The 11,937-nt window shown below is 44.4% G+C and overlaps 1 protein-coding gene and 1 non-coding gene across 3 annotated transcripts; both read left to right on the top strand.

Moving 5' to 3' along the window:
- Positions 1-476: 476 nt before the first annotated feature.
- On the top strand, positions 477-617 carry LOC147022804 (U4 spliceosomal RNA). The gene has a single exon (XR_015060572.1). It is a non-coding gene; the product is annotated as a U4 spliceosomal RNA (small nuclear RNA).
- A 2,850-nt stretch (positions 618-3,467) lies between these two features.
- Positions 3,468-10,682, top strand: LOC147022803 (uncharacterized). 2 transcript variants are annotated; one of them, XR_015059928.1, is made up of 3 exons: positions 3,468-3,709; positions 9,425-9,558; positions 9,802-10,682. XR_015059928.1 is itself a non-coding variant. In XM_085887639.1 (3 exons), exons 1-3 carry the CDS (start codon positions 9,261-9,263, stop codon positions 9,973-9,975), a joined length of 351 nt encoding a protein of 116 aa, XP_085743765.1. In that variant the 5' UTR covers positions 8,604-9,260; the 3' UTR covers positions 9,976-10,682. The 2 variants fall into 2 exon arrangements, 1 of the variants encoding a protein (XP_085743765.1); XM_085887639.1 differs by lacking the exon at positions 3,468-3,709 and adding an exon at positions 8,604-9,303.
- Positions 10,683-11,937: the final 1,255 nt, after the last annotated feature.

Here is an 11,937-nt window from a genome sequence, read left to right as displayed (position 1 = left end):
TCCGTCCACAACTTTTTGAAATATCATGATATTTATCATTTTTCACCCCATCACTCAATGGTGAGGAATCGCCATTAAAATTCTGGTATCCGGATCCAGATCGACATCCAAAACCCTTGATTTCATCTGATGTGCCCAACCCGCTGTCCGGTCAGTATGATTGTGGAGCTCAGTGGGAGGGGTTGCGGAATGGAACGTTGATTTGATTCAGCCAATCACCGTTAAGCATTTTCCAGGCCACGCCCCCACGTGCACAGAGTGATGAATGGGTGTCGGATTTGAACCTGCCGTACGTGCAATATCTTTTCCATCAGGATGGGGTCTAAGTGAAACAATCCCGAAATCAGAGAGAGAAGAATTTCAAGATTTCGGTTAAACAAAGGTAAAGCCAGTTTGATGAAGGTTACAGGACTAACAGACACCATTACAGTGAGAATGATTGTTGGGAATAACTAAGTCACGTGAGAGTACACAGTAGCTTTGCGCAGTGGCAGTATCGTAGCCAATGAGGTTTATCCGAGGCGCGATTATTGCTAATTGAAAACTTTTCCCAATACCCTGCTGTGACGACCTGAAATATGGTCGGCGTTGGCAATTTTTGACCGCTCCTCCGGGAGCTCCATTTTTTTAACCAATAACAGACTGATTAGATCTACAATTCCTAATTTAGTTTGGAATATAACAGTGTTCATGTCAGGTCTGGGAGCATGTGCCAGAACAGTGTATCGCTGAGTCCACTTTCCGCCGGTACTCGAGGGGCCTCCGTCTGGCCATCCCCCAGGCAGATGCCAGGCCCATCCCCATCTCCTGGAGATGCCGATCAACCTGCTGCAACCACGAGGCACGTGGTCGGCCCACTGGCCTCCTCCACTCACGAGACTCCCTCGCTGAGAGAATCTGGTGAGCAGGATCAGCGTCAGGAAAATGAGCCACATGTCCATACAGCAGCAGCTGACGCTCACGGACTATGCAGGTAACAAATCTCATTTGAGTCTCTCTCAGCAACCGCTCATTGGACACAAAGTGCAACCAGCGATAGCCAAGGATTCTCCGAAGAGATCTGGCACCAAAGGAATTAAGTCTCCGTCTCAGATCCTTGGTCAGAGTCCAAGTCTCGCATCCATAGAGCAAGACTGGAAGAACCAAGGACCTGAAGACTCGGACTTTCGTCCTCCCACACAGGTACCGGCAGCACCGCACCCCATGATCCAGTGAATCCATGACTCCCCAGGCCCGACACAGACGTCTATTGACCTCTGACTCGCAGCCAGCAGAGACATGAATATCACTGCCAAGGTAAGTGAATCTCTCCACGACCTCAACATCCTCACCACAAACAGACACAGACAGGACAGCGGCATCCAAGATGTCACCGAAAGCCTGGATCTTAGTTTTGACCCAGGAAACCCATAATTATGGGTTTAACTTACATTTAAAAAAAAGAAAAAAGGTTGGTTTGTTTGAAAGTTCGGACTGCAAAACTGCCAAAAGGGGATACGTCGGGATGTCCGTGCATGCACTCTTCTTCTTCATCTGCAGTGTAAACTTCTTGGTTCCATTTGGAATGTTTTATGGAATTCACTTTAGACCAATGAGGTTCCGAGTTCTCGGTGATGTCGCCACCTGTTGGTTCGTGTTGGGTTTGTACCAAACAGCCCATCTTTACACTTTTTGTGATGAGAATGTGAAACAAATAAGCATCTCCCAGATTCGGACAAAACTTGGTGGACGGATTGGGTGTGACAAGGACGAATTGATCCGATGTTGGTGAAGATCCGGATCTGGATGTGAGAATTTCTTCAATGATTCTTAACCATTGAGAGATAGAACCAAAATCGATATCTATATAGCACGATATCTCAAAAGGTTATTGACGGATTTGGATGAAACTTGGTGGACATGTTGTGTGGGCAACAAGAACAAGCTGGTTAGATTTTGGGAAAGATCCGGATCCGTCCTCTCGGTGGTGTACAAAGCATAAACTGTTCAGCCTGGCGGAGGTGTGTACTCCACCACGAGCCGTTCTCATTCAAAAAACGTGGGACATTTGAATCGGTCGGCTCTGCTCTGTCCGTCCATCCGTCGATCTTGTATGACACAGCTGGGCAGAAATTCACCAAACTTGGTAGTTGTGGTCACCACATGGTAAGAATGTGCAAGAGGAGTATCATTTTGACACCATCCCTGGAACGGGGGTCAAAAGGTCAGATACCAAAAAAATGAAATTGAGGGCACATTGCAAAACATTGTTAGATCCTCGTGGAGGATCTCTCGATTCTTACTCACGTTGTTGTTCTTCATCTACTTCTTGTGGACTTTTTTGTTTCACAGCCTCCAGTTTTCATCGAAACTTCCTGAATCTTGGCGTATACATGTAAAAATACCCTGCGCAGACAGGAACCATCTCCGATTTTGAAAATTCCTCCAAGAAAAAAAGTTATGACGTCAAAATATCTCCGCTAATGGAAATCACCTATAAAATTATCTCCAAAACTAGGCAAGCTTTTTGAATTCTGTTTGTGGGAATCGAACAGGGCATTAGCAGAGATGAATTACCACACATATGATACATCACTATGACGTCATATCAATTTTATGACGTCATTCCTATTTTTTGACATTTTTTGTTTGACAACCCAGAGTTTTCTTCGGATCTTTGTGAAACTTGCCATGTATATGCAGAAAGCCCACACGCAGGCAGTAACCATCTCCGCTTTTGGAAATTCTTCCCAGAAAAAAAGTTGACGTCATAATATCGCCGCTAATGGAAATCGCCTATACCATTATCTCCGAAACTCGGCAAGCTGTTTGAATTTTGTTTGCGGGAATCAAGCCGGGCATTAGCACAGATGATTTTTCGCAAACCTGATACATCACAATGACGTCATATTCGTTTTTATGACGTCATCATTAAGAGGACGAGGATCTCAGCTCATTTGAGCTTGTTTTTGAAAACAATATGCCAGCCGAATCACGTGACCGATGACGTCATTATTATTTTTCTTTTGCTGAGGACCATTTTATCCCGAGACGACCCTCAAAATTTTTCATACTGATGGGATGTGTCGTTCTACATAATGCAATTATGACGTCATAACGAGGGTACATATGACGTCATAAAAGCACTTAATCCCCATGAGGAGTACTATACCCTTCATCATGTTCAACATCTCGATCAGATCGCCTCCTTTCTCGTGCATCAACTCCTGTCTCCTCCAGCTCCTCCTCATTGGCTTCATTGCTCATTCTCGAGTTTCGACTCCAGACTCGAAGAGACCCAGAATCAATTGAGTCACTCGACTCCGAATTCTCTCTATCGCAGCTGTTCTTCCTTCGATGTGGTGACCAAAGCTGTATATTGTACTCTGTGCAAGACTCAACACGACGCCTCACGAAATTCCCGGACAGCGATGTACCGTATAATTTAACTAATTGGGCGGTGTATGATTAACGAAAGTTAGCATCGATGTTACACCAAACGTTTCGGTGACAAAACAAATTATCGTCGTTGTGTTTAGTCCCGACTGGCACACCCGCATTCTGATGTGTCTCAGATAAAAATTCTGTTCCCAGCGCTACCCAAGAGACTCCAGTTGTGTCGCCCTTTTGCCTTGTGATGTTTGGGGGGTTTGCTTTCGAGCGCCATGAATCGAAACTTATTTCGTTTTTCCCTCATGGGAACCATCATCGGTGGAACGGTTATATTCAAGTAAGTCTCGTTCAACGTGCTTGGAGCGATTTCCTCTTCTCACACGTCTCCGTCATCACACACACACACACACACACACGCACACGCACACGCACACGCACACGCACACGCACACGCATACATACACACACACGCATACATACACACATACATACACACACACGCATACATACACACATACATACACACACACGCATACACACACGCACATACATACACACACATACACACACGCACATACATACACACACACATACATACACACACACACATACATACACACATACATACGCACGCACGCACGCACGCACGCACGCACGCACGCACGCACACACATACGCATACACGCACACACATACACATACACACACACGCATACACACACACGCACACACACATACATACACACACACATACATACACACACACGCACACACATACATACACACACACACGCACGCACGCACACACACACACATACACACACACGCACACACACATACATGCACACACATACACGCACACACACGTACATGCACACACATACACACACACTCGTACATGCACACACATACACACACACTCGTACATGCACCCACATACACGCACACACACACATACACACACACGCACACACACATACATACACACACACGCACACACATACATACACACACACACACACACACGCGCACACGCACACATACATACACACGCGCACACACACACACACACACACACACACACACACACACACACACACACACACACACACACACACACACACACACACACACACACAACCGCGATTCCGCCGTGCACTGTACGGAGCTGCACTGTACTTCAACATTTTAATTGTTTATCCCGCTTCACCATCATTTTTTTTTGATCAACAATTTTCAATTTTCACCAAGACGGGAAAACTAAATAATCGATCATTATATTCATTGTATATAATATTAATATGGAATAGGCAATGCCTAGAAGCGAACGGAGAATTATTCTTACATTCGCTTCTTAAATATATCAAATTAAAGTCTTTTTGCTATGAAAAAAATAAATATTACCTCAACATTACCTTCACAAGAACAACTACACCGCCCAGAACAGGATCTCATCTGAAAAAAATAAATATTACCTCAACATTACCTTCACAACAACTACTACACCGCCCAGAACAGGATCTCATCTGAAAAAAATAAATATTACCTCAACATTACCTTCACAACAACTACACCACCAAGAACAGGATCTCATCTAAAAAAAAATATATTACCTCAACATTACCTTCACAACGACAACTACACCACCTAGAACAGGATCTCATCTAAAAAAAAAAATATTACCTCAACATTACCTTCACAACGACAACTACACCGCCTAGAACAGGATCTCATCTAAAAAAATAAATACTAGAGGCGAACATAGAATTCTTCTTACATTCGCTTCTGACTTTACCTATAACTTGTTCACAACTGTCTATGCAATTTCCGGTGACTTCGGCCTGGATTCGGGATCAGCGATCAAATAACGTAAATCACGATTAAAAGTTATTTTTTGATGATGCTGGAGATATCTTTATTAAAATCAGTGGAGGAAATATACACCATGTCTGATATTACTTGGGTCTTTCATGTCTCCGACGATGCCTTTATCTGCCGGCATGCATCATTCCCCATGCAAAAACCGGAAACAAAAAAAAAACCAGAAACAAAAAAAAAAAACCAGAAGCAAAAAAAACGGAAGCAAAAGGGTCATAGCCAACGACATGGATTCCAAATTGCCAGGGGATTGTGTTGTTGTTGTTGTTGTTGTTGTTTCCTATTCTCTCAAGTGCACGCATTAAGTATGAAGCTCATTGCGTTCGCTATAATGTGAAACCGAATGGGGTAAGTAGTTTTGTTCACGACGGTGTGGGGAACGCTGCTGCAAATGACACCGCCTAAACACCGCACCAAAAAACGTTAAAAAAACAAATTTTTTATAATTTTAAGCATACATGTCAATTAAATGACGATGTTGCACATTTCTTTTTCAAGGGCACTTGCCGCAAAACGGGTAACTTCCGACCATTGATTTGTGTCACGTAACCAACTTCAGCGAAGTCCATGGTGCGTCATCACAATTTCCTACACTTCCTATGTCAAGCACAGTCAGAAGATGGCAAAAATGTTCAACCAGGAATGACCCAGTCGTTACATATTTCATCCGTCCCCCCAATGTTGATTGCAAAGATACAAACGTTCCGTTAAACAAGCTGAAATGAGCGAAGATCCTCGTCCTCTTAATGATGACGTCATAAAAACGAATATGACGTCATTGTGATGTATCAGGTTTGCGATAACTTATCTGTGCTATTGCCCGGCTTGATTCCCGCAAACAAAATTCAAACAGCTTGCCGAGTTTCGGAGATAATGGTATAGGCGATTTCCATGAGCAGCGATATTATGACATCAACTTTTTTTCTAGGAAGAATTTCCAAAATCGGAGATGGTTACTGCCTGCGCGTGGGCTTTCTGCATATACATGGCAAGTTTCACGAAGATCCGATGGAAACTCTGGGTTGTGAAACAAAAAATGTCAAAAAAATAGGAATGACGTCATAATTGATATGACGTCATAGTGATGTATCGTATGTGCGGTAATCCATCTCTGCTAATGTCCTGTTCGATTCCCGCAAACAGAATTCAAAAAGCTTGCCTAGTTTCGGAGATAATTTTTTAGGTGATTTCCATTAGCGGAGATATTTTGACGTCATAACTTTTTTTTTCGGAGGAATTTTCAAAATCGGAGATGGTTACTGTCTGCACAGGGAATTTTTACATGTATACACGAAGTTTCAGGAAGTTTCGATGAAAACTGTAGGCTGTGAAACAAAAAAGTCCACAAGAAGAAGATGAAGAACAACGTGAGTAAGACTTAGAGATCCTCCACGAGGATCGAAAAAAAAAAACCTTCAAAAATCTCTAAAGTGGCTGAACAGATTGAGGAGAAACTTTACACGTATGCCTGTCCATGAGGAACAAAAGATTCATATATATTGTTGTGGTTGACCAAATTCGCAAACCACCATTCAGGTACCTTAGGTGAGATATCTCTGTAAGTATATGTGTAGTTAGGCCCAAACCCGTTGTCTAGAGGGAATAAATGTCATTCATGAGGGCTGCGACTCTTCAGGATAGCCGTTTTTCTTTTACTATCTTTAATTTGGACCAGCCGCCATTATTACCACCACCAACCACGTCTCAACAGCCATCACACAACCACCAACCACAACGCGGCCATCACAACAACAACCACCAACCACAACGCCACTTCACAACAACAGCCAAACCCCTTTACCGTCACAACTCGCAACCGTCGCATCACCACCATTCCCGCGCCACTTGTGGGCACCGATGCTGGACTCGTGTAGGGCGCGCACCGAGCAGCGTGTTCAAAAGCATCGCGGACTTTCCGAGAAAAACGGATCAAAAACGACTCACGCCCACTTTTGTTCCGTCCAATCGGTGAGCGAGGGGCGATTTGGCCCCGCCTCCAGGGCGTTGGAGGGCGGTCGCTATATGCAAATTCATGGATCAAAAAGCATTCACGCCCACTTTTCCTCGGGCCAATGGGGAGCGAGGTGAAAGGTCGGAGGCAGAGGGTCAAAGATGAAAGAGCGAAGCCACGGGGCTTATAAAAACGACTGCGTTCGTCAGTCGAGAGAAGTTTTTGGAGTTCAGAGAAGCAGTTCGCAGTGGGCAGTTCGCAGTTGGGAGTTCGCGGAGTCGGAGTGAAGAGGACGGAGCTGTGGAGAGGCGGCGGCGGCAAAGGCGGTTGAGGGGGTGCTCGCGTCGGATTCGGGGAACTGCGGAGGGAGAGGCCGGCGGCGCGACCGAGGTCGTGGTGGAGACGCTCGTCGCGGGACCCGAGATTTTGTGAAATCCTCCTTTCCCCGAGCATCAGCAACCCCCTCCTGTTTCCCCCCGCGCTGAGATAGTGCGACAAAAGGGGGCCCCCTTCCCACCCCCTATCAGACACTGTCCGTGAGGCCCGCGGAGTTGAGGCACCACCGCCACTTTGCGTCTCATCATCAGACGGGTAGGCCCGACACGGTCTCGGCCCCAGGCCCGCCTACCCCCTCATCCTGGAGGGTGGTTCTCTTTTCTTTTGCTTTGGGAATATGTGTTGTCGGCGCCGTCTGTGAAGTAAAATTGTATAAGTGTTGCCGTGTGCTCGCGTCGTCGGATAGATCTGCATTGTTGCATTTGCTTTTTGTCTTCTTCTTTTACATGTGCTTTTGGTGGAATTGTATATGTGTGCTTTCCGTTCATCGCGAAATAAATGTGCTTATTGTTGAACTGTTTTCCCGCTTCGCTTCGTCATTTCTTTCATTGAATCCCCATCTTGCTTCACGTAAAGGGTTGGTCGTGGGCTAAGACGCCCGATAATTAATCGAACCGTCGACCTGCGGCGAGGTGTGATCGCCCGGTCTACCCTCCGTGTGGGTACTTGGGTAGGTCGAATTTGGCGAGCAACCCTATCCCACACGGGGGCCGATTGGCACGATCGCGGTGAGACCGAAAGGTCCACCCGTGACTGGTTCCCGGCGTTAGTCCGAGAGGGTCACGACTGGATTGTCCGTCCGGTGGGCGACGTGCCGCGATTCGAGTTACGTGGCCGTCAGCACGCCGGCGGGCACGAATCCGCAACAATATATATATATATATATATATATATATATATATATATATATATATATATATATATATATATATATATATATATATATATATATATATATATATCATTGGCCACATTAGATTTACCCAAAAACCTTTAAAAAACCTCCTCCAGAACGACTGGACGGATCAAACGGAAACTTCACACAAGTGTTCCCCAAGCCATGGGTGTAGAAGTAGCACGTAGCAAGTACACCTCATGGGGAATGAGTGTGGTATATTTATGATGTCATAGGTGCTTTCGTTATGCATCATAATTGCATATGTAAAACGCTACATCCATTCAGTATAAAAAAAAAATTTGAGGGTCATCTTAGGATAAAATGGTCCACAGAAAAAAAATTAATGATGTCATTTGTCACGTGATTCAGGAGCCATATTGTTTAAAAAAAAAAAAAAACCTTCAAAAATCTTCTCTGAAATGGCTGAAAAGACTGCCTATTCATGAGGTTAAGACACATATGACTGCCTATCCATGAGATGAGGAACAAAAGGGTCACACAAATGATGTCATAGGTCACATGGTGTGGTAGCCATATTGGATTTACCCAAAAACCTATAAAAATACACCACTCAAAAGAAGTCCTGGCGAGGGTTTGCAACCTCTGATTGCTCTTTTTCTTGTTAACTCAATGTGAATGTATGGAATGGTCTCCCTGGAAAGGTCGTGGTGTCGTTATGCTTCTACCGCAACACTGTTCTCCACAACATCCCTCTTACCCCCTTGTTCACCTCACCTCTCCCCCTCTTGACTGGGGCGATCTGTTACAGGGACAATTTATTACATCGCCGCTTGCGACCACACGAGCACTCAACTCGTCGTCTCTATGTACGGCCACAGTCACGTCAAACATGGCGGAAGCATGTGGGGTAACTTGTTACACTTTGTAACAAATTGCCCCGGTACCATCGTGGTGCAGAAAGTCTGTATGAAAGTTATTTTCCCTAAAATTACCATAATAATAATAATAAATTTGTGTCTTACTGCCAGATCAATGTGTCAATATGGTTCGGACGTACCAGAAAATAGCTGATGGGGTTGAAACCGATGCTCAGACTCTGGAGAATGCATCAAAGAGTGTTCTTCATGGAAAATCACTGCGACAGGCTGCTGCTAATGACAAGGTAGGTCGGTCTATGTTGAGTAGTGCCTCAATGTTGTGGAGGCCATACTTGTGGCCTCAATGTTGGCAACCTTGTCTCCTAGACTTTATATAGCCGATTTATTCAGCCATGATGAAATCCACTGGAAGCAAATGAATGGTTGAATAAACTAAGAATCTGCCCATCTTTTGAGAGGAATTCCATAAAATGTCATGTCACAGATATTCCTTTCATCATGTTAATCCATTACCTTGCTTTTTGTAGGTGAATTTCATGACGATGCAGCATTACTGTGCTAAGGAGAAAAGAGGTGAGATTCCAGTAGTTGGGTCTGTCAGACCAACTGTAATTTCCAAGGATGAGGAGAAAGTGTTGGTGGAGTATGTCCGAGCATGTGCTCGCACGTACTACGGCTTGTTGCCGGGAGAAGTCCATTAATTGGCCTTCCAGTTTGCCAAAGCTAATGATATAGAATATCCCCCCCCCCCCCACCTCCAGAGCTGAAGCTGAAATGGCCAGCAGATTGGTTTTCAGCTTTTGTCAAACGTAACCGAACTCTCTCAATCCGCACTTCTGAAACGACGTTAATAAAATCCACCTTACCTACGAGAATCACGACTACTCCTGAGATGACTCGGCCATTGACGAAAGCACCTCCATTGAAACAAACTCGTGTAGGCCCAAAAAAGCTGCATTCATCCATTTTGAACCTTGTGGGATTACCTCGTGTGAACATGGCAGGCTTGGTGATTTATTTAATGGATGTCTGCAATCGGAGAGCCGATGCCATTTATTTTAAATTCACAACGTTGATGAAGACTTCCCAGAGGGAGACACCATATCTGGTTCAGTGTTGCAACACTGATGGGAAGGTCATAGCTGGGGCTTGTCAATGGACGGGGTAAGTTTAAAATATGTACTATTAATCATGTTTGCAAGGATGTCCCTGGGAGTGGGAGCTGTATGGACTGTGAGGACCATTATTACAAAAAATTGGGGGGAGGGGGGTGTGGTGCTGGGAGTGAAATGAATATCAATGAATGCATGATGAGCCGGAACTGATGAGGCGGAACCGAGGGTGACGTCAGCGGGCTGTTGAATGTGTGGAGCAGGAGACATGATTAAAAGCAGATGAGTGAAAGATCCTTCGTGTGGGCTGTCTTTGCTTATACACAACAGAGGGTTCCAGGGCCACAAGAGGATTATACTGGATTTTTGCATCTATTGGTAAAAGGAGCAGTGTGTGTGTGTGTGTGTGTGTGTGTGTGTGTGTGTGTGTGTGTGTGTGTGTGTGTGTGTGTGTGTGTGTGTGTGTGTGTGTGTGTGTGTGTGTGTGTGTGTGTGTGTGTGTGTGTGTGTGTGTGTGTGTGTGTGTGTGTGTACGCTATACGCTGCTACCGCTCACTTGTATTAACAGGAAATGGTAGGAACTCAACACCTCTCATTCACGTATATTTCTCGTATTTCCTATATTTCCGTGAGTCTGATTTACATTTAGGAAGAGTCCTCATTAGTCCTCAAAAGTGCTCATTAGTCGTTAGCATTCATACGTCATTTCAAAAATGGTGTATTAATAAACTTCGGAACCTATAACGAGTCAATGGAGTGCAACAGGGCACACTCAATGACCACGCCCAAAAAGGTGGCAACCCTACTACGATTACATTTGCGACCCCAATTCCAAGCAATTGGAGATGACAGTCTGAATACAAATCTATACAAATTTGAATACAAATACAAATCTAGACGGTGAAGTATCCTCGCCCCCCCCCCCCCCCTAGTCAGTACTCCTCCAGAGGTTGGTGATAAACACTAAGGAGTCTGAGGTTGAGCTTGAGGTTCTCGATGTGTGGTTTATTGTCATCAATGAATCCATCCATGTATTAAATCCTGCAAATATCAATGAGACAACAATTCAATACACCAGGATTACAACTGCGTCAATATAATAGCACAAGTGAGTATATCACGTGAGTGCAATATTGTAACCTTGCAAACCAGGAGAAGTGTAACCTATCCAAATATTCAGTCTTGCCACATTGGCAATACACCAGTATTACAACTATATCAATATAGTAACACAGGTGAATATATCACATAAGTGCAATGCCACATCGGTCAACCTCATATATTGAGTTAGCCTCAGAGAGTTTACCCTTCGCTCAACTAGTAACATGAACCATAACAACATAATGAATTGCACACATTCAAACTAATGAATTATGGTAAATATTGATCCATGTGAAACTCACCCTCGATGGCATCGCACGACGATGAGATACAACCGGTTAGCAATGCAGGGAGTTCACCCAGTAACATCCATATGAGTTCAGCTATAATACAAGGAAAATGAACTTGTGCAAAAATATCAGGATAGTCGACTGAAAGAAATGAAGTATT

This window comes from Eptatretus burgeri, chromosome 7 (genome assembly GCF_056783735.1).
Source record: "Eptatretus burgeri isolate ZD-2024b chromosome 7, Ebu_testis_v1, whole genome shotgun sequence".
In the NCBI taxonomy this organism is placed as follows: Eukaryota; Metazoa; Chordata; class Myxini; order Myxiniformes; family Myxinidae; genus Eptatretus; species Eptatretus burgeri.
Note: the sequence above shows the minus strand (reverse complement) of the source record. Positions and strands in the feature narration are given on the sequence as shown.